The following is a 22,692-nucleotide window of genomic DNA, read 5'->3' as shown; positions in this document are numbered from 1 at the left end:
TACTTCCACAAGTAATTAAATCTTAAGTAAGCAGTGCAATTATATTCCTAACAGATTTCTTTCTTCATTCAAAAGTGAATAATTTTAAAGTCTATTTATGAAGAACGTTTCAACTTTCTTAAACCTACACCTACATTTTAGCAGTCTATTGTCAGAGGTATTTCCAAAATCAACAATCCCTTATTGGAATTTCCTTCTTCATTAAAGGACTGTTCTGTTTCAATCCATGGCCAACATAGCACATGGTCAGGAATGGTGGCTCAGACAGTACCTGCAATGCAGGAGACTTGAGTTCAATCCCTGGGTAGGGAAGATACCCCAGAGAAGGGAATGGCAACCCACTCCAGGATTCTTGCCTGGAAAATCCCATAGACAGAGGAGCCTGGAGGCCTACAGTCCACGGGGTCACAAAGAGTTGGACACGCCTGAGCACCTAACAACATACTACAACCGTCATATTAGGAAATGAATTATGATGACTTTTGTACCACTGTAAAATCCCAAACTGATTACATTTCTCTGATAATTCCAACTGGTTTTCCACTTGAACTGACTATTTAATTGACCATGGCAGAAGCATTCTGTCAAACGTGAAGGAAATTCATAAACGTCAAACTGAAAAAGAATAACTTCACTGAGAAAAGATGAAAGTTCTTACGGTAAATAAGGTGACCCTTTTCGAAAAAGAGTATCAATTTGGAAAATCAACCATATAATAGTGTAGACAAAGACTCTTGTGTGAAAAGAAATGTGCAATATTGCAACAGTAAGCAACTCTTTAAACTCATGGAGCCTGTGTGATTCCCTTGGGAGAGGACTCTTAGAAGTTTGCCCCTGGTTTCCTTCAGGCTTTGTCTCATTGCCTGTTTCCCCTTTGTGGATTTTGCTTTGCACCCTTTTGTTGTGATCAATTTATTCTGTGGAGTCCTGTGAGCTATCTGAACACAGTACGGAACTTGGGTTGATCGTGGGAACCCCCAACATATCAGATGAACAGCAGGCTGAAAAAACAAAACCACCCCACGAACCTTATAAAATGCATGACTGAGCCACTGAACAAACCTTTGAACCTTCTACTTTATGTTTGCATGCGTGCTCAGCCACTTCAGTCGTGTCTGACTCTTTGTGACCCCGTGGACTGTAGCCAGCCAGGCTCCTCTGTCCACGGGATTCACCAGGCAAGAATACTGGAGTGGGTTGCCATTTCCTCCTCCAGGGGAGCTTCCCAAGCCAGGGATTGAACCGGCGTCTCCTGTACTGAAGGTGGATTCTTTACCCACTGAGCCACCTGGGAAACCCCCACCTTATGTTTAGCATTTTTAAATAAATCATCATTTGTAAGGGAAAAAAATCCATGTAAGTACTCTTCCAAGCTTTCTAAAGAACTGCTTAGGTAAAAGTAAAATAGAGTTATCTGAAGACATTACTCTTGGGAGGTTTTAAATTTTAATTTCTCCAGGAAAGCACAAAAGAAATGTATCATGGTCCTTTTTTTTTTTTTTTACCTGAAAGAACTTCTGGGCCAATCCAATAGTAAGGTTTGAGAGGGCCTATATTTCAGTAGATTTCATTGTCCCTTTCAAGTTGTTGAATTTTCTGGCATAAAATCATCGATAATATTCATTTATTATTCTTTCATTAAGTGCAGAATCTGTTGCAATGTCACCTCTCTCATTCCTTACATCAGTAGTGTCTTCTCTTTTTCCTGATCAGTCTGGCTAGAAGTTTATACATTTAACTGGTTTTTTTCGAAGAACGAACTTTAAGTTTCACTGATTTTCAATCCTTTTCTTCCTTTCTGTTTTGTTTGATTTTTCCTGACCTTAATACTTTCCTTTTTTCTACTTAGTGTACTCCTATTTACTACTTTGCTTCTTTTTCTATGAGAAACCTGGTGTGAGACATATTTTCTTTTCTGTGGTTGGTACTGAATGCTATAAGATTTCCCCCAAGTTTTGCTTTAGGAGCTTACATGCCATGCATTGTTATATACTGTGTCATCGTTTTTATCCCAAATAATATGCTTTCTCATTTCCTCTTTGAGCCATGGATTATCTAGAAGTGTGTTAGTTTTCAACTTCTTGAGAATTTCCCAGACATTTTATGACCTGAATAAATTTAAATGCATTAAAACTTGTTTTGTGACCCAGAATATGAACTATCTTGGTGATTATTCTATGTGCACTTGAAAAGAATGTGTTGGTTCTCCTGTTGTTGGGTGGTGTGCTCTATAAAAGTTAAGTTAGTTGATTATGTTGTTAGAGTCTTCTGTATTTTACTGATTTTCTACAGGCACACCTCACTTTATTGAGCCTTGTTTTACTTATTATACTTCAGATTTTGAATTTTTACAAATTGAAAGTTTTTGGCAATCCTGTATCAAGCAAGTTCATTACATTTTAATTAAGATAAGTACATTGTTTTTAAAGATATAATCCTATTGCTTTTAGTAGACTACAGTTAGTATAAACATAACTTTTGGAAAACCAAAAAAAATTGTGTGGCTCACTTTATTGTGGTGCTCTGAAACTGGGCCCACAATATCTCCAAGGTACATTTGTACTAATTTTGTCAGCTTCTGAAAGAGACATATTGATCTGTAGCTACCATTGTGGGTTTGTCAATTTTCACTTGTTCTGTTTTTGCTTTGAGTATTTGGAAGCTTTGTTATTAGGTGCATAAATGTTTAGAACTGTTATATTTTCTTAATGAATGGATCCTGTTGTCATTATGAAATGGTATTTTTTCAACCTGGTAACATTCTTTGTCCTGAGAAGTACTCTGTCTGATACTAATATAGCCAATTTTCTTTTAATCAGTATTAACATGGTATATCTTTTCCATCCTTTTATTTATTTTTTTGCTACACTGCACAACTTACAGGATCTTAGTTCCCTGACTAGGGACTGAACCCAGGCCACAGCAGTGAATGTGCCAAGCCCTAACCACTGACCCCTCAGGGAATTCCCATCCTTTAATCAGTTAAGATTGGATTTAAAAATCAAGACCAGATTGTAGCAATATGACAAGCTCTGCCTTTTAACTGGGGTGTTTTAACTATTTACATTCAATGTGATTATTAATATAGTTGGATTTATTATTTTGCTATTTTAAAAAAATCTGTCCTGTCTGTTTTCCCTCTCATCTTTTTTTTTCTTTTCTTGCTTTTGGATTAACAACAGTTTTCATGATTCCATTTTATCTCTTTTGCTAGCTTTTAGCTATAACTTTTTGTCATTTTAATCTCTGCTATATAGTTTATAGTACACATCTTTGACTTATTCCAGTCTATCTTCACATGATATTATACCATTTCATAAGAAGCCACAATGTATACAGACCCTCAAACAACACAGGGGTTAGGGGCACTGATCTTCCATGCAGTTGAAAATCAGTGTATAACTTACAGTCAACCCTTCATATATGTGGTTCCCCCATATCCACAGACTCAACCAACCACATATCACACAGCGCTATAACATTGCTGGAAAAAATCTGCATATAAGTAGACCTATGCAGTTTAAACTTGTGTTATTCAAGGGTCAACTGACTTTCATTGTCCCACTCTCAACCTGTGGGCCAAACCCATGCATTTTACTTTTACATGTATTTAACTTCCATGGTGAAAAAAGTAAAAATGTTAGTTGCTCAGTCATGTCCAACTCCTTGAGACCCCATGGACATACAGCTGGCTAGGCTCCTCTATTCATGAAATTCTCCAGGCAAGAATACTGGAGTGGATAGCCATTCCCTTCTCCAGGGGATCATCCCAACCCAGGGATTGAACCCAGGTCTCCCACATAGCAGGCCACTCCTTACTGTCTGAGCCACCAGGGAAATCTCATACTGCAACCTCCATACTACAGCCATACTCCATACTACATTGTTATTTTGTTTAAAATAAATTACCTCTTCTTAAAAAAGTTTACTACACGTAGTAAAAGCACATTAAAAAGTACCAATCTTTATATCCATAGGTATTTTTAAACCATTCCCCTGTGACCTAATCACTGTTATTACTAGCACAAATCAAATTAGTTTTTCTTCTGGCTAGCTGACCTTGCAAGTAAAGTGTTAAAATACTACAACTGTTATTTAAAAATGAAAGAGAAAATTTATTTAAATAACTTGGGCCTGGAGCCCAGCCAACTGGTGAGAGCTACTTGAAGTGATGCAAGAGCTGGCTGCCTGAACAGGGAGGTTCATCCCCTCCCTTCCGTAACTCCAGAGGGCATATTCTAAACTATGTGAAGCTAAAAACAAGACATCCGAACTCACTGGCTCCCACATCTGTGTAAAGCTTACATTAAAACAATATTAGAGTTAAAAGTGCCACCTTAGGGCTTCCCTGGTGGTCCAGTGGTTAAGAATTCGCCTGTCAGTGCAGGGGACCCAGGTTCAATCCCTGCTCAGGGAACTAAGATCCTACATGCTGTGGAGCAACTAGTCCAGCACACAACTACTGAGCCTGCCTGCCAGCTAGAGAGAAGCCTGCGGGTCACAATGAAGAGCCTGCCTGCTGCAACTAAGACCCGATGCAGCCACATGAATCAATAAATAAAATTTAAGAAAAATGCCACCTTCAGTAGCCTTGACCATCTAACTAGAAATAATCGGTGATTCATACATAACGAATTGATGAAATCTGCCCAACTCCCGCCTCTTTATTCCTTCCTCCTTAACTCCTTCCTCATCCTCTTTGACCTGTGATCACATGTTCTATACTCTTTGCTCCTTCCCTGGGAAGGCAGTGTAGGAAAACGGTGAAGTATCTAGGCTTTAGAGTCAGAATGAATTTAAGTTCCTGCTCATTCATTTAACAGTTGTGTGATCCTGGACAAGTTATTTCAGCCTCCTAACAACCTACTTTCCTCAAGGTAACAACAATGGTACTTAATTAAAGGACTGTCAGATGGATTAAATGAAACATGATATAAAACCTCTTGCCCATAGTAAGTGGCCAAAATATGTTAGCCATTATTATTTCATTTTTGCATTTGGGGATTCTTATATAGAATGGGCCTATGAATCTACTTTTCTCAGCCTTTTATAGATTACCTTTAAAACATATTTAAATAACAGGAAAAGTATCATATATATTTACCAGTGTCGTTAGTACTTTATTTTTTATCCATTTGGTATCACTTGCCCTCTGCCTGGGGAACTTCATTCTTTGATCTGCTGGTGATGAATTCTTTCAGCTATTATCTCCGAAAAAAAGTCTTTATTTAACCTCAATTTTCAAAGATTTTCACTGAGGAGAGAATTCTAGGTTGACAGTTTCTTTCAATACTTTAAAGACACTGCTACACCTGTCCTCCTCTCTGCATTGTCTCTAACAAGAAATATACTGTCAACACTTATCCTTATTCCTCTTTGCTTCTCTGGCTGCTTGTAAGACTGCCTCTTTCTCATGTTTTGAACAGTTTGAATACGATGTGCCTTGGTGCAATTTTCTTCATGTTCCTTATGCTTGGGGTTCATTAAGATTCTGAACCTGCATGCGTATAGCTTTCATCAAATTTGGAAGTTTCAGCCGTAAGTTATTCAAGTGTCTTTTTCATCATGGCCTTCTCTCCTTTAGGAACTCATATTTCATGTATATTAGCCCACCTCAAGTTATCTCACAATTGATGCTCTGTTAATTTAAAAACTATTTTCCTTTTTGTGTTTCACTTCGAATGATTTTTATACTGGTTTTGTCTTCAAGTTTACTAATCTTTTCTTCTGTGATGTTTCAGTTCAGTTCAGTTCAGTCACTCAGTTGTGTCTGACTCTTTGCGACCCCATGAATCGCAGCACACCAGGCCTCCCTGTCCATGACCAAATCCCGGAGTTCACTCAAACTCATGTCCATCAAGTCAGTGATGCCATCCAGCCATCTCATCCTCTGTCGTCCCCTTCTCCTCCTGCCCCCAATCCCTCCCAGCATCAGAGTCTTTTCCAATGAGTCAACTCTTCCCATGAGGTGGCCAAAGTACTGGAGTTTCAGCTCCAGTTTCATCATTCCTTCCAAAGAACACCCAAGGCTGGCCTCCTTTAGAAAGGACTGGTTGGATCTCCTTGCAGTCCAAGGGACTCTCAAGAGCCTTCTCCAACACCACAGTTCAAAAGCATCAATTCTTTGGCGCTCAGCTTTCTTTATAGTCCAACTCTCACATCCATACATGACCACTGGAAAAATCATAGCCTTGACTAGACGGACCTTTGTTGGCAAAGTAATGCCTCTGCTTTTCAATATGCTATCTAGGTTGTTAATGTTTAATCTGCCATTAATCCCATCCCTGTATTTTTCATCTCAGACATTCTAGTTTTCATATTGAGAAGTTCAGTGTGTTCCTACTAACTTTTGCACATATGGAATACAGTTATAAAAACTACTTTAATGTACTTTTCTGCTATTCTAACCTCTGTGTCAATTCTAACCTCTGTGTGCAGTCTAATCTATTTACTTTGTCATTACAGGTCATATTTTCCTGCTTCTTTACAAGCCTGGAAATTTTTGATTGAATGCCAAATATTGTGAATTTCATCTTGCTGGATACTGAACGTATTTAGACATATTCTTGAGTCTTGCTTAGGGATGAAGTTAAATTACTTGAAAACTTGTAAATTTGATCCTTTCAGGTCTAACTTTTAAGATGTGTTAGTCTGGCCCAGAGCAATGCAGGTCTAGGGCTCGTTTGGTGGGGTGCGTTCTTCTGTGTACCCTATCTAACACCCTATGAACCCTGAGGCCTTTCAGTCTGGTTTGTGGGAACAGGCACTATTCCCAGCCCCGCCAGCACCCACAAGCACTGCTCCTTTTCTTCCTTCTGTGCGGCTCCTCTACAGTCCGTCAGTTTCCTCACATGCATGTGTTTAGAGTACTCAGCTGAGCACTCAAAGAGGCCCCTCTGCAGGAACCCTTCTGGGGTTCTCTCTGCTCTGTTCTCATCTTACTACGCTGTCCTGTTAACTCTGGTTGCCTTAGTCTCCCCAGACTTTCAGGAATAAGTGCTGAATTCAGGGTGTACACCATTTTCCACCTGGTTTCCCACCCTGCACCACAGCCTAGAAACTCTCTCAAGTTAGTAACCTGAGCAATCCGAAGGCTCACCTTAGTTCTCTCTGTCGTGGATATCACTGTCTTTCACTGCCTGACATCCAGTGGCTTAAAAACAGTTGTCTCCAACATTTTCTTCGTTTTTTAGCTGGTGTGGACAGAATCTTGTCCCTGTTACTGCATCTTGGCTAGAAGCAGAAGTCTTGCTGCTTTATTATGCTCGTTTCTCTGTACTGAGCCACTGTAAACGGCATCTCAGTTCAACCATCCCTCCTGATGGCTTGGGGTCAAATCTTTCATGGTTACGAGCCTGCCCCCCTAGATTGCCTCTGTGTGAGTCTTTTCACTGTCTGCCTTAAAGGCAGTCATTCTTCTGTTTAAAAAGCACATTTGAAAGAAATAGTACTAAGGCTATGGAATTTTAATGCTATAGTGAAGAATGTCTAGAAGTTTGTGCAGCTTAAGTCAGTCAGAGAATGATTTTCATTCTGCAGAGTTTCTATACGAAGGATTTCTTTCATAATTCTTGCAAATGAAAAGAACATTCATGGGAAGAGCACGAAGATACTGGATGTGCAGGCAGGCAAAAGAAGAAGGACAGACTTTGAGAAAGAAAGAGATTGAGAACTAAATTTTTCTAAGAAACATCATAGAACCAAGTCCCTGATACATTTACACAGACATTGTCCTTGACACATTTTAGAAAACAGTCTTATTCTTTCCTGTCTTCTTACGCAAAAATCCAATGTTTATATAACTAACATGCTAAAGTGAAATATTAATCAAGGCAGACAGCTGGAAGCATTATCATTATTATCCCTTAATAAATGTCAAAACAAAATATGGCAAGTTCATACAAGTGTAAGGTTGTTAAAAGAATCTAGGGCACAGGGGGCACACCGTGGCCCATGGGCTCTATTTGGCCTGCAGACTTAGGCTTCTCCTGGACAGCAATGGCCCAGACTGTATTTTCCAAAGTGTGAAATTGTGCCAGTATTTATAAATTGGAAAATCTCACAAATTAAAGAAATGTCATATAAAAATCTTGGGAGAAAAGGAGATGGGGCAGGACTCCAGGTGGGCAGCAGATGTCCATGTTAGCTACAGTCTGAGCCCTTTCGTTCATCACAATATCTATCATTCATTACTGTCTTCCTCTCCCTCTCAACTATCTCTGACCTTTCTTGTCCCTACAGGTATGGAGGCTAGTGATACCTACTGAAGGGTATGTATAACATTATCCCAACAAATTAACTTATATTTTTTAACTTATAAAACAAATGTATAAAAGCATGGTGAAACTGTTTTTTTTTCAAAGGGGGAAGTTAGGATTCCTAAAAAGATACAATAAAAAGCATATTTATTTTCTACCAATTTTAGGAAAGCTGTATGTGGAGTACGTTTTAAGTCCCAAAATGCTTATTTTAACCAATTCATAAGATAATTCAGATACAGCTTGCATTTAGAAACTACAATCTACCCTATCTTTTGCCTATGTTTCAAAAGGTACACATAAAAGACAGCAGAATTACAAAGAGCGATAACAATGTTATCAGAAAAGTAGGCTCTTACTTTTTCTACCAATGCAGTCTAGGCAGGTAATAAATTTGAACTTCGAGTATAAAGTAAAAGTCCATATATGGTCCATATATAGTCTTCGGTTTTCATGCATTAACCAAGAAAACCAGAAGAGTAAGTGAATTTCTATATACCAAACATTTCTGTATACTAGGGTTTCTTTGTAACTCAATACTCCGTAAAAGAACCAAAATACATTTAAGTTGCCCTTCAACTGCAAAACAATCCAACTTCAGCTGTACCAAATATTTATCAACCTCAGTTAAAAGAAAATGTCCAACTTAACAAACAAAACAGTATATTAATGGTAAAACATTCAACTTTGCTTTTACTACTAATAGATTTCTAACTGGTAACAAAAGAATGGAGATGAACAGGTCAAAAATGTGAGACATGTTTGACTAATGAGGTAATTGGGGGCAGGGAGAAAATAAAAAAAATAAAAGTGAACCATTAAATATATAAAAAAGGAAGACTTTCTATAAATTATTTTCAAAAGCACAGAACTTTTTAGCATACTCAGAGGGTACACATAAAGCTTCCCATTAAGGAAAACTGAACCATTAGTTTGGTATATAATGTTTCCTCCTGGCTCTGATAACATTACTAAAAATGAAGGTTACAGCAAAGCACCCCAAGAGGGGACCTGGAGACAGGACTAGAAAGATGACTGACTTCTTAATGTTGGTACTTTTCAATCTTGTTCAATATGCATGTTTTGCCTACTCTGAAAAATAAGATACCTAAAATTAATAAAACACACTTTACCTGCTACTGTAAAGCCTGTGGAGCAACAAAACTTTTCACTGAGTGAAAAACTGTATGATCATCTAACTATTTGCATGAGAATGCTATGAAATTCTTAAGTGGGGGAAATAAAAAAAAGCTGTGAAAACAGTTAAGGGAAAGGGTGAATAGAGATTTTATGTTTCAAAGAACTCCAGAATATAAATTTCACTTCTCCAAATAAAGCAAATGTCAATCAATTTATATTGCAAATGAATTTTAAAACTGTATGGTAAACTAAAATTTAGAAATTTTGGAGTTCTCTTATCTCCCTTCTACAGCACCACATACAAGGCATGCAAGCTTACTGAAAGAGTCAATTCAAAGGAGAAGAAAAGAAACTTTGTTAGCAGTCACCAAGAGTTTGGGGCTCTGTAAACACAGCTGTCAACCAAACCAAAGGACAATTTTTAAATGCACTAAGAATGGAATGGAGAGTGGGTCATAAACTATTCTTAATGATTGCACCTTAATAAGATCATTACTTCTAACCTTAAACTAAAAGTTACAAATGATTTTCACTATTAAAATTATCTAGTGAGTAGGTCAGGAAGATCCCTTGGAAGAGGAAATGGCAATTCACTCCAGTATTCTTGCCTAGAGAATTCCATGGACAGAGGAGCCTGGTGGGCTACAGTCCATGCGGTCACAAGAGTCGGACATGACTTAGCAACTTAACAACAACAAATGATACACCATGCTTGCTCCCAGATAATAACAGTGTCTCCAAGACAGATCAATCTCTACCCAAGTGAATCCTTTGACTGAGCCACACTTTCTTAAAACTTGTACTGTATTGATTGTTTTGTAATATAATGGTTACCTATCTTCATTATTTGCTTTTTTTTTTTCCTAGATTTTAATTTTTTTGGTAGGAGCCATTTTCCTTTCCTCTTTTAGTATTTCTCAATGCTGTTGTTGTTTAAGTCGCTAAGTCATGGCTGACTCTTTTGAGACTGTAGCCCACCAGGCTCCTCTGTCCATGGTATTTTCCAGGCAAGAATACTGAAGTGGGTTGCCACTTTCTTCTCCAGGGGTTCTTCCTAATCCAGGGATCAAACCTGTGTCTCCTGCACTGGCAGGGAGATAATTTACCACTAAGCCACTAGGGAAGCCCATTCCTCAATATACCAAAAATAATTCCAAACACAGAGTAGTCAGTCAAATGCTTTACAGCTGTATAATTAGTTTAGTTAAGAAACAAAAGACCATTACAACAAAAATTTACATTACTTGTAAAACATTTTAAATTGCTGCTATTTTAACTATCGTCAAATAATTCTGTGGGTATTTTTTCTACCAGTTTTCATAGTTTTCACATATTCAAGGGGACATGGCAGGTTTGCCCATTTTATTTCCCTTAAGATGTCAATCATTTTAGCTTTAAAGTGACCAATGCGTAGTTACTATGTCTAAAAAGATCTTACTCGGAATACATCTGATAACCAAAGCATAGTCAGTGACCTAATCAAAACATACTTCTGAGGCTAAAATCTGCATGGATAAAGAGACAAGCCATGCTTTTTTCTCCATATAATGAATCATATTTCCTAGTTTGCTATTTTGTCCAATATATACAGATGAAAAGTGTGGTGAAAGGTAAAGAATTCTTATTAACTGAATCAATGGGCTGTGCCCAACCAATTTATATATGTAATGACTCAGGAATAAAGCTCATGGAACTTCCTGAGGTAGATATTATTTCCATTTTATATATCAAAGAGATTGGATAAATCACTTATCCAAAATGACTCTAATTACTAAAAGATCTAAAATACATTCCAAGGACTACCTAAATTTAAAATCTGTGCTCTTTCTACTATACTATGCTTCCAAACTTGTTTGAATGTAAACAGCAAATTATGACACAGCCTAGATTTAGTTTTCACAAAAGCTACACATTTGAGAATGAACATAAATATATTAATTTTGTCCTGTTAAAGGTTATCAGTAACTCAGTTTAATATTTCAATGGTAGGTTAAATAATGAAAATTGTGTGAATGATTCATATTTATTACAAGGAATTAAGTATCAAACCACACAAAGTATAAAATACTAAACAATCTCTGTGAACTAGCCTCCACAGACAGTAAATCCAGTTTTTAATTATTTTCTAGGTCAAGGCACTTTAATTAACATAATAGATGTGTTAGCTATCAAGTGATAAGTCAGTAAAACCAAGTCCAGTATTCACCCCAAAACCTAGCATAGGATCTATAATTTATCCATACCTACTACAACCAAATACCATTAAGCTGGAAACTAATGGAGATCAGGTGTCAGGAAATCTGAAGAAAACAATAATTGAATCCCCAATATCTACTCTCTTCAGTTGTCAGGTTGGGGACAGCCAAGTGCCCAGCAAAAAACAATTCCCAGCATCCCATGATGTATAGCATTGGGTAAGGAATTCAAGAAAAGTTTTTGAGAAGATCTGACTCAGCTGGGAGGCACACTCATCTTTTGTTATTTTTGCCATTTTCTCTATTTCTTCCATATTTTGTCTAACTAGAAGGATAACATTTTTAATAGAATGCTAGCAGCCATTTTGTCACCAAGAGGGCATCGTGAGGATGAAAGCCATGTTATAAGGAGGCAGAGAAGGAAAAAAAGATGTCTGGGTTCATTGCTATTTCTTGAAACAGTTATCCAGCAGCTCTGGAGTACTATGCCAAGATTTTATGTAAAAAAAAAAAAAAAAAAAATCCCAATCTTCTTTAGGCCCTGTTATGCCAGGGTTCTGTACTAGCAACCCAATGCAATTTCTAATTAGAAGAAGCAAAACAATTCATTGCAGTGGTTTTGGATAGGGCAAGCACACAGAATATTTCCCAAATCAATTCCCCTGTTACAAGAGATGCATTACAAATTCTGCAGTTAAATTGTCAAAGAAATGAAAATGATAAACAGTTGACCATCTGTAACCACAGGTTCCACAACCACAGATTCAACCAACCTCAGATGGAAAATATTTGGGGGGAAAAACATTTCAGAAAGTTCCAGAAAGCAAAATTTGAATTTGCTGCACGCTGGCAACTATTCACATAAGATTTATATAGTATTTACGATGATTTACACAGTACTTACATTGTATTAGATATGATAAGTAATTTAGAGATGATTTAGAGTATGTGGGAGGATTTGCATAGGTAATATGCAAATACTATGCCATTTTACATAAGGGACTTGACTAGTCACAGCTTTTATATTCCTATGGGTCCTGGAATCAATCCCCTGGAGAACAGTAAGGGATAACTGTATATGTTATTATCTTGGAGATTCATAAGGTACATTAGAATATTAAAGGGTCTAAAAGTGCACACAGTAACAGGATAAATGTCCAGTAATACTTACTCAAGAATTTTACGTTATGTTACAAAATGCTTACTCCTAAGAGCATAACAACATGTTGTTCAGTCACTAAGTTGTATCCAACTCTTTGTGACTCCATGGACTGCAGCAATATCCCTGTTTGCGTGACTGAACAGTTTACATATCTTGAGAGTGTTAACTTTCAAAATAGACACTTTGGGAGGATAGATACCTTTGGCTTCAAACACAGTATTATCAGAGACATTTCTGGGACTCTCCTTTCTAATCATGTTTACAGTCTCATTTTAAAATTGCTCCATTTACTTTCCAATCATTTTCCAATTTAAATCAGTAAATCCTCCTTAATCATTCACCTTACTAGAATATGAATGTATTATTTAACTGAAGCAAATCCGTTCTCAAAGAAGACATGTGCCACATGTCACATGATCTAAAAAGTAACTCCAAAACAGGAGATGTAGGATTCTAAAAGTGAGTAGTTTGCAGACTTCCATGGTGGTCCATGATTATGACTCTGTGCTTTCACTTGCACGGCCCAAGTTCAATCCCTGGTCAAGAAACTAAGATCTCACAAGCTACAAGGCATGGCAAAAAAAAGAGCAGTTTGAAGAAAATGACATTTATTTTCACAAGTTCCACGAAGCATGTGAAACTTAGGCACAGATAACATATATCAAGTCCAAGTAGTGAGCGGAAGAAACGGAAACACGTAACCCAAGGAACAAGCAGGGCCATGAACGCTGAAACAAAAAAACACATTTAAGTTCATATATTACCTTTACCCAATGTTTTAAAAAAAAAAAAACTGTTATAAGTAAAATGTACGTATATCAAAAACAATAATCTAATATTTATTAAATACCCATATGCATTAGCTGAGAACCCCATGGAGACTGCTGCGCTGCAGGCCATGAGAGTGCCGAGCCGGACATGACTTAGTGACTGAACAACGACATGTATTAGGTACTGCTTTGTTGCTTTACAAGTTTCAATGAATTAATCATTTAATCCTTACCACAAACCTATAAAAGAGGCTTAGCTATAATCCTTATTTTGTAGATGGAAAAAAAGTGAAAATTTGCACAAGGCCATAGAGCCTGTATATCAGAGTCAGCAACTAAACTCCAGGCAGCTTGGCTCCAGCGTCCGTGCTCGAAATTCTGTGCTATACTCTAAGTCAAAGAGGGATGGTCAACACCGTGCCCAACTGCAGCTAAAACCAACTCATGTCTATTCAAATCAGTACCCAGATGTTTGTACGATTTTCACATATCATTTTTATCTTCACAACTCTTCTGTGTCAATATATCCTGTCAACAGGCTGGTTTACTTGCCGTGATCTCAGATGATCAAATATATGCGGGCACAGACTATTCCACTTATCTGCTGCCTTGGAAATGTGATCTCTGTGTATCACCAGTGGCTAGCAGAGTGTCTGGCAGAGGCACTTACTGAACTTTATGTCGTGTACACTTACTGTACTCAATGTATACTTGCTGAATATAGAACAACTAAAAAGGGAGCAGGTCATCACAATAAGGTTATTACTCCAGATTCATCACTGTGGCTGTTAGAAAACACTCAACTGGCTTGGTCCATCAACAGTGATTCTTTAAAATCCCTTTAGGTGGAACAATATCATCTATTTTTAAGTTAAACCTCAGGACCTCAATACAGCCTTAAAATACCTTTGAATTTAGACAAAGTCTTTAAGCACAAACAAAGATTTAGATGAATTATTTTTTTAATATAGCTCTGCTTTGTCTTTAGTTACACAAGTATATGTGATCACATTAATATATTTTCTTTTAATAAAAACTGAAAATTTCCACTAAATTTTAATAATGGAAAACAATACAGTCTAGATTTCTTTGTAAGAATTATATAACAATGAACACTGAAGTATGTGTTGACTTGAATTATAACTGAAATAGCAATACTGTCATGTATTAAGTAATAACATATCCTACTTATTATTTATTTTTATATACCTCAAAGCACTGCCAGAATTTCAAAGCTCTGACTGAACTCAACTGAATGGTATATAACCACAGAACAGTTTTAGACAGTTTACATTTGATAATCAAGCACTCCTAAATTATATTTATTATATATTTTAAAATTTTTATCAGTTTTTTAATCTAAAATTTTTTTTTTAAACTCAAGTATAGCTCATCAGTTTTTTTTTTTAATAAAACATCTATTTCAGCTTTCATGAAGTACAGCTACAAGGATACATTTTAGCTTCTGTAAATTTTCATACAGTAGCTAGAAAATTGATATACGTTACATCTGAATCATTGTCTGAAGTTCATTCCTTCACTTCTAGAAACTAGCCATGAGAGTAAAATCAAAATAGACTCTGTGAAAAATGACTTTAATCAATACTGCATTCAAATAATCCTATGAAATTATACCTCAAAGTCAAGAATATGAAAGACTCTGAGGGAATAAATTTATCATTCAAAATATTATGATAAGGGAAACTCCTGGGTCAAAATACTGATTATTTCTTCACTTCAACACTATATATTCCAGAGAGGTATTTGACTACACAAAGACCTAAAATAAATAATCCCTTAATAATTTAAATGCTTATTTTAGAAATTACATTTTTCTAGAAAAAGTGTCTAAAACCCTAAGCCAATAAGAAAAACTGAATTTTGTTTTTTTTTTACGGTGCGGGGGGTGGGGGGGAGGCGGGGCGGTGTGCACCTGAGATGAACTAGAGTGCAGTTTCCTCTAAGTTGCGCCTCAGTAGTTAACAAGTGACAAATACCACTGAAACTGATGACGTAGTGTTAGCTTTCAAACATCTCAAACTGCTTAGGAACCTCGTTTTTGTTAAAGAGGATGCTTTCTTGTGGGAAGAAAAAGTCTCTGGTGCATGTTCATGTTAAAACTAAAGATGATTTTCTGTTGGAAAATTCAATCATATCATATGACAACAAACAGACTTCATTTGCAAAAGAAAAAAAAGAGCCTCCTCCAGAAAGAAAAACCTTGAGTCAAATTCCAGCACTTAGGCTGAATTGATGAATTTCTCTGTTTCCTGAATCTGTTTAGATTCGGAGCATACTGATATAAATGACAAACATAAGGACACTCAAGTTCCTCCTCTCAGTTAACTTGGAGAAAGAAAACCTCACAACTAGGCACAAGAAACCTAAGAAAGACGAAATATAAGCATCAAAAAAGCGGTATTTCTCCTTAAGAAACTATCAAAAATAATACTATATATACTTTCAATTATAAATCTGACAGAAACGACTCTATACATCTCATTTCAAAGGAGAAACTAGAATATAAATTTTAAAATCTCTAGGTAATACAGAACTTTCTGTGATGACAGAAATGTTCCATAGCTGAGCTGTTCAATACAGCGGCTACTGAGCCAAAAGTAGCTACTGAGTCCTTAAAATTTGGTTAGTGAGGGGAGGGAGTTTAGGATTAGCAGATGCAAACTATTATAGGATGGATAAACAACAAGGAATGATACTTTGTATTCGGGATAAACCATAATGGGAAAAAAATGGAAAATATATATACAACTGAGTCACTCTGCTATACAGCAGAAACTAAACACAACATTGTAAGTCAACTATACCTCAATAAAATGGTTTAAAAAATTCTTCAGTGAAATAAGAAACTGAACTTTAAATGATACCTAATTAAATTAATTTAAATTTAACAACATGCGCAGCTTTAAGGAACAGGCGGGAAGTATTTATACCTTACATTCTGATTCAAATAGTAAAAAGCCCCTAGATGGGTATAGACACAGAAGATGCAAGTTTATTTTCTTTAAATTCTTGTGATTTATGTAGAGGAAAGTACATAATATAACAATACTGGTGCTACATTTGTGAGAATCGAATTTTCTATGCTAACCTTCTAGAGAGGACTAGAATATTGGTTCACAAGTTGGCTCCACATTGTAATTTCTTAGGGAGCTTCCAAAAATATGTATGTCTGGGTCTTAACCCCAAAGATTCTCGTTTAATTGGTCTGAATTGAGTCCTGGGCATTAAGATTTTTAAAAGCCACCCAGGTGATTCTATCAGGCAGCCAGAGAATCACTAAACTAGAAAGAAAATAAGAAACTGTTTATTAAGCACAGATGCAGTATACAACCAAAGACGTTTATCTGCTGGTAGCCAAGAGGGCCTTTCAGCAACCCAGATTCAAGCTCACCCTGAGGACTATGGTGAGTTACATGTTGTAAACAGTCAGGAACAATTTGGGTGCACCATCATAACTTTTGCTATTAGTGAATGTTTTCAAATATGTAAAAGAGATTAAAAAAGGAGGAAATAAACTACTGTCCGTTTGTACTTGCCACCTTTATATATATATTATTAATTTCATTCTCAAAATACTATGAGAGGTAGGTATTATTAAATTACAGATGTGGAAAATAAAGATAAAGATGTTCCTAAGGATTTGGACACATGTGTCTCAAACGGTAAAGTCCACATTCTTTATACTACAGCAGAATTCTCTCTGAGGAAGTCTGTTTCAATCAAGTCTCATACTGGAATCAAAGAAAGAAAAATAAAGAAAAAGCAGGATTCAGTGGTGGAGCACAGGCTAAGGCAAACATCCTTAAACAGGTGCTTAGACCAGTTCCTGTATTTCCTAAGCAAACCCTGGGGGAAAAAACATGTGCATCTGTGGTTCAACTCTCCACCAGCCTCTGCACTAGCCCATACAGGAGTTGCTGTCCTTCTGCCTTAAGAAGTTAAACAACTGGTCTCGTACTGCCTCACAAGCTATTAGCTACTGTCATCCAGCCTCCATACAGGCTGCGTAGTCACAGGGCCTGACACTAAACAGGAATCAAACAGGGGTTTTCATTTTGCCCCCTAGACTCACAGGATTACTGGAACTCTTCCTCATAGAGCAGTTTACAGACCAGTTTTTTTTTTTTTCTTTTAACTTTTTATTTTGTATTGGAGTACAGCCAATTAACAATGTTGTGGTAGTTTCAGGTGGAAAGCAAAGGGACTCAGCCATACAAATACATGTATCCATTCTCTCCCAAAGTCCCCACCTATCCAGGCTGCCACACAACATTGAGCAGAATTCCCTGTGTTACACAGTAGAACCATGTTGGTTATCCATTTTAAATATAGCACGTGTACATGTCCATCCCAAACTCCCTAACCACCCCTTCCCCCATCCTTCCCCCTGCAACCTTTAAGCTCCTCCTTTAAGTCTGTTAATTACAGACCACAGTTTTGATGTGAGGTACCTACAAGTGAGTCTGTCATGGGATTTCCTGGGCAACAACAAACAAATTTACACTATGTAACTTTTAATTTAACTTCGACCATTTAATGTTCTATAATAATTTGCTCATTAAAAGCTTTTTAAATGCAGTTCCTGGGTTGTTCTTAAGTTTCAAATTAAGAAAAGCTGTCAGTGGAAAAAAATGGGAAAGAGTGCAAGAGACCCTCTCCCTTCCCCATCAGCACTAACTCTTCAGTCCTGAGACCAGATATCCTTTCTCCTTTTTCAGGCCCCAGCCTTGCAAAGAGACATCAACTCAAATGAGTCACACTTGGTTACATCAGAGGCCTGACAGAAGAAAACCTTCAACTCACTCTTCTAATTCATGGCACAGACTTCTCCCAAAGCATATTCCAAAATAAGAAAATGTTGACAGGAGTTAACTCCTAGATGCACAGGCTTGAGGTATAACAGTGTTTCCTTTCGATTTCAATTGGTATTAATTACAATTTAGTTGCACCACAAAAGTGTTTTGTAGTTTATTTGAAAATTACAAACTCTTGTCCAAAAGTAATAAAAAAGGAAGCAGCAGCAGGGGCTTATCCCCAGTAATCCCTTCTCTAGGAAGTCTGGCCTGAGCAATAAGATGAGCTGAAAAAATACATACTCAACTGATACGGAAGAAGTTACAATGTTCCTCATCCCATCCTTGACCTACTAAAGTAGAATAAAGCAAGGATTTGACCTGTTCATCTTAATTTAAAACAAAACAAAACAAAACATAAATTCCATTCAAGACTGGTATCTATCATTTACTAAAAACAACTGATTAGCTAATTTTCACATTCACTTTTCATTTGAGGCATGCCTCCAGAAAAAATAATGTAGGTTTTAAAACTTTTGATCGCATCATAGTCCATCCTTGCAATTGACACTGGTTTTTATGGTTTGTGTGTGTTACTTGTGACATGAAAAGCTATCTGTAAATATTTTAAAATGCTGGTAATCACTTTCCTAAAAATAAGTGGGCTTCTCATGCAAGTACAAATTTTGGTGGAACAAATGTTAATCCAAGACAAACTACATAAGAGCTAAAAAATAAGTTCTTGTAAAAGTGAAACACACTACAAATTAGTTCCTTTTCTTAATAACTAACCTAGATGTTTTTTCTATTTAATTCCTGCTTCCATTCTGCCATCTCCCCCACACATACTCCCACAAAGCCGCTAGAACATCAAAGTTAGAACACAAAGTTATTATGAAAAAGGTAAACTAAACCTAAAACTGGACCGTAAAGCAGACCATTGGCTTCTGTACGAATTTACTGAATCAATACATACAAGAACTTACTGATGCTGATGATAACAACACAAAAAATAATCTGTATCATAGCACAACACAAGCGAGCAATGAGCATGAAGCAAGTTTTCACGTTGATCCTGCCAACCCAGTCATCAAGAATTTGGGAAAATAACCAAGGCTTGTTTCAAAACACAGCAACTTCTTTCCTCCTCCCGTCCCCCCAATCCTTTAGTAACCTCTGCAGATCTAAATTTTAAAATCATTTTAATCAGTTACCTGTGCGCCCGTCAACCCACAGATCAGGTGTCCTACATTTTGTTTAGGTCCCCGCCTTGAAAACAAACCCGATTGCCCCATTTTCTGAGAGGTAAACTCAGCTCCAGGAAGCTCCCTATGAAGTCACCGCGTTTGTTGTTTCAAAGATGCAATTAAACGAAAATGACACAGGCTGTCGAACAGAAGAGCTGCCCCAGTGCGTGGAGGAGTCTATCATCTCTGGGTAAGGCCAACGAAAACTGTATTGCTGTAAATCTATTTTAGTGGTAATATTTATCCCAGTTCATCCTTCTCCAATATACTTAACAATACAGGGAAATTAAACTTCGTGAAAACTTTCTTGCCTCTACCAAACTTTAGCTTCCCCGCTTTCGGTACTACAGCATCTTGCAATGAGCAAAGGCGGGGGCGGGGAGAGGGCTGGTTAACTCCAGAACGCGGAGAAGAGCAATAAAAGAGCTTGCATCAGGCAGTGTCCGTCCCTCTGCACTGTTCCCCACCACCCCACCCCCTCTTCTTCGAACCCTCACATATACACATTCTTCTGGGCGGCCTCTAACCACACCATGTCCACAATCATTTACAGAAATGAGAAACAGACTCCGGGAGCCCTTCCACAGCACGCACAGAGCTGGAGTAGCACGATGCGGGTAAGGTCACTCTCGATTGCCCCACAATCTCTGTACTCATCCCCTCTGGGGTTTAATTCCTAAGGATCCGACTTTCCTCCGCCGAGAAGGCGGATCTACCTAATTCACAATCAGACACCATCTCATCCTTCCTACCCACTCCGCCACCCCACCCCCACCCTAACACACCACCAAAGAAAAGTTCCTTCCACCAGGGCCATAGAGAGGTTGATTTTGAGAGGCTGAAGCCAAAAAAAAAAAAAAAAACCAGACAGAGGAAGGAATAGAGAGCGCGGCACACTTTGTTTGGCACTTTGCGCCCCTCCAGCCCAGCGCCCAGGACAGCGCACGTCCTTACCTGCTCGTCCCGAGACCCGGTCCGGCTACTGGCGCGCGGAGCAGGGGCAGCGGGGACGCGGCGTCCAGGCGGGCCGCGGGCAGCCGCCGCGGGCGCCGAGAGCCACCACCTCCTCTCCCCCAAGAGGCTGCGGGCGTGGGCCGAAGAAGCTGGAGAGGGAGAAGAGAAGCAGCATCTCCTCCTCCTCCACGCCTCCGAAACGCTGTCCGGCGGCGACCCCGGCCGACCGCCAGACCCTGGAGCGCTAGCGCACCCTCGGCTGCCCCGCGCGCCTCCAAGGGCTTCCCCAAACCCTCCGGAGCGGGGCCGCTCAACTCCGGCCGCCGGCTCCGAGCGCTGCCGAGATACGCCTGAGGCAGACCGGGAAGCCGAGGAGCGCTGCTCGCCCGCCACGACGGTCTCTCGGGGCGGTAATCCCGGTGTGTCACCCTCGCCGCGCCGCAGCTGCCGGAGCTCCCGGCTCCTCTCCGGCTCCACCTCTGGCGCTCGCCCGGCTCCGCCCCAGTCCCTGTCAATCAACCCTCTTCGGACTTCTGGAGCCCCGCGGATCTCCGACCCCGCCGTTCCCTCGACCTCATTGGCCCGACGGCTCCTCAGCCCCGCCCCCTCCCTAGAGACGAGGTCGCCGGGGAGACCGGCGCCCAGGTTCCTATGACAACCGGTGCCTTAGGCCTGGCTTTTCGCGAACTTCTGGCTTGCCAGAAGCTCAAGTTGATGACCCCGCAGGAAAAGTTACTAGCTCCTCCGGGGTGGACTCCTAATTTCAGACCAAGTTGAAAATGCCGCCGACCGCCCCCACACTTCCAACTTCGGAAACAGAACTTTATGGCCCTGGGGAATGAGAGTGAGAATGGAAAAATGCCCTGCTCTTCCTCTGCGAATCTAAATAAACCCCTCCCCCCCCCACTTTGACTTCCCCTGTCTCCAGCCTTGTTTCCATATTCTCACCGGGCGGATTGGGGTTTTGAAAGGGTGAGGAGAAGAATGCGAGAAAGAGCGGGGCTGTGCCAGTTCCCTGCAGCAATATTGCAACTTGGAAATGGCGGGGTCGACGAAAACAGCCCGGTGAGTTTTCCCACAGTTGTAAAGTGATCTTCAGAGATGCTGTGGAACACTTGGTCAACGCCAGATGCCTTCAGGAAAACTCCCATTCTCATCTTTTTGAAAAAATAAAAATAAAGTATGTAAAATCTTGTTATTTTCCTTCTGAAGTTCGGATAATCCTAAAGTTAAAAAAAATAAAGTAAAAAGTTTGGCATAATGCAATAAAATAAAGACATCCATTTTTCTATAGAACTACATATTACAGCTTGGTAAAAGTTTGTCCTAGCAGCTGTGACCCTCCTGAAAGCTAAAAAATTTGGGTGTCCACAATTTAACCAGGAAGTCTTACTGAATTCATGAGCAAAGGATATCTCATCATTTGAGTTTCAAACGTTTGGGTTTACTCTCAGAAGTATAAGGTAAACCTGGTACAGCGGGACCTGAAGGTTAAGTTATTCTTGGACCCCCCGTGTTAAGCCCTAGATGAATCTGAACTTCTTGGCTGGTTCCAAAATAGAGAGATCTGAAGCAAAATAAGAGCTGCAAGCTTTAGGCTCCTTAGCCCCTGAGGCTGCTGTACATGTATGATGAATGAGGGAATTAATAATAATGATTTACCTTTGGCGAGTACTTGCGTTTTCATTATCTCATTTACTAAATGAATAGCTGTGATGGATGTATTCAGTCGACAATGCCTTGCAAATGTGAGCTGAGTGTGATTACTTACAGCACTAAAACAATAAAATGCACAGCAGAATTTTAAGATAAGGACCCTGCCCTCAAGGAGATAAACGCAAAGCCTAAGAAAAAAAACTAGCATTCTTGAAACAATTTGAGATTAGGGCCAGAATGTGCAGCCAAACACTGAGTGCAGTACAGTAGTCAATGAGAGCAAGTCTGTGGTATGTAGAATGGACTGGATTAGTCAGATTAAGGAGGAAAAGAATTTAAATTGGAAGGATAGGGAGTGGGATGAAGGAAGCAAAGATGAGAAAAGACATTTATTTGAAGGAAAAATGTAAAACCAAAATGCAACAGCAGGAATAGAGTGGTGAAAGTAAATAACAATGAGAAGATCAGGCCAGCTGACCTAGAGACAGAAATGAAG

The 22,692-nt window shown here is 38.8% G+C and overlaps 2 protein-coding genes across 18 annotated transcripts in view; one reads left to right on the top strand and one right to left on the bottom strand.

Annotated features, from left to right (window-relative positions):
• The window catches only part of PTPN13 (protein tyrosine phosphatase non-receptor type 13), a 225,483-nt gene extending 204,445 nt beyond the window's left edge, over positions 1–21,038 (bottom strand). For 8 of the 17 annotated variants that reach the window (XM_069594613.1, XM_069594616.1, XM_069594621.1 and 5 more), the window contains exon 1: positions 20,541–21,038. Coding sequence is in view for 1 of the 17 variants with exons in the window: in XM_069594630.1 (XP_069450731.1) it covers positions 19,554–19,634 (81 nt within the window). In the remaining 16 variants the exon portion in view is untranslated. Of the gene's footprint in view, positions 1–19,553; positions 19,650–20,540 lie in introns of those variants that run through there. The other 9 variants (XM_069594612.1, XM_069594614.1, XM_069594617.1 and 6 more) reach the window with 3 other exon arrangements.
• LOC138442710 (serine/arginine repetitive matrix protein 1-like) lies at positions 17,668–21,840 on the top strand. The gene is made up of 3 exons (XM_069594631.1): positions 17,668–19,776; positions 20,140–20,203; positions 20,511–21,840. The coding sequence occupies exons 1-3, from the start codon at positions 19,716–19,718 to the stop codon at positions 21,193–21,195; spliced, it is 810 nt and encodes a 269-aa protein (XP_069450732.1). The 5' UTR covers positions 17,668–19,715; the 3' UTR covers positions 21,196–21,840.
• Positions 21,841–22,692: the final 852 nt, after the last annotated feature.

Source organism: Ovis canadensis, chromosome 6, assembly GCF_042477335.2.
Source record: "Ovis canadensis isolate MfBH-ARS-UI-01 breed Bighorn chromosome 6, ARS-UI_OviCan_v2, whole genome shotgun sequence".
Taxonomy (NCBI): Eukaryota; Metazoa; Chordata; class Mammalia; order Artiodactyla; family Bovidae; genus Ovis; species Ovis canadensis.
Note: the sequence above shows the minus strand (reverse complement) of the source record. Positions and strands in the feature narration are given on the sequence as shown.

Coding starts and splice junctions, on each gene's coding strand:
- LOC138442710 (XM_069594631.1), top strand. CDS start 19,716: ATGACACAGGCTGTCGAACAGAAGAGCTGCCCCAGTGCGTGGAGGAGT. Junction 19,777..20,139: donor GAGGAGTCTATCATCTCTGG/GTAAGGCCAACG, acceptor AATCATTTACAG/AAATGAGAAACAGACTCCGG. Junction 20,204..20,510: donor GCTGGAGTAGCACGATGCGG/GTAAGGTCACTC, acceptor GCGCCCCTCCAG/CCCAGCGCCCAGGACAGCGC.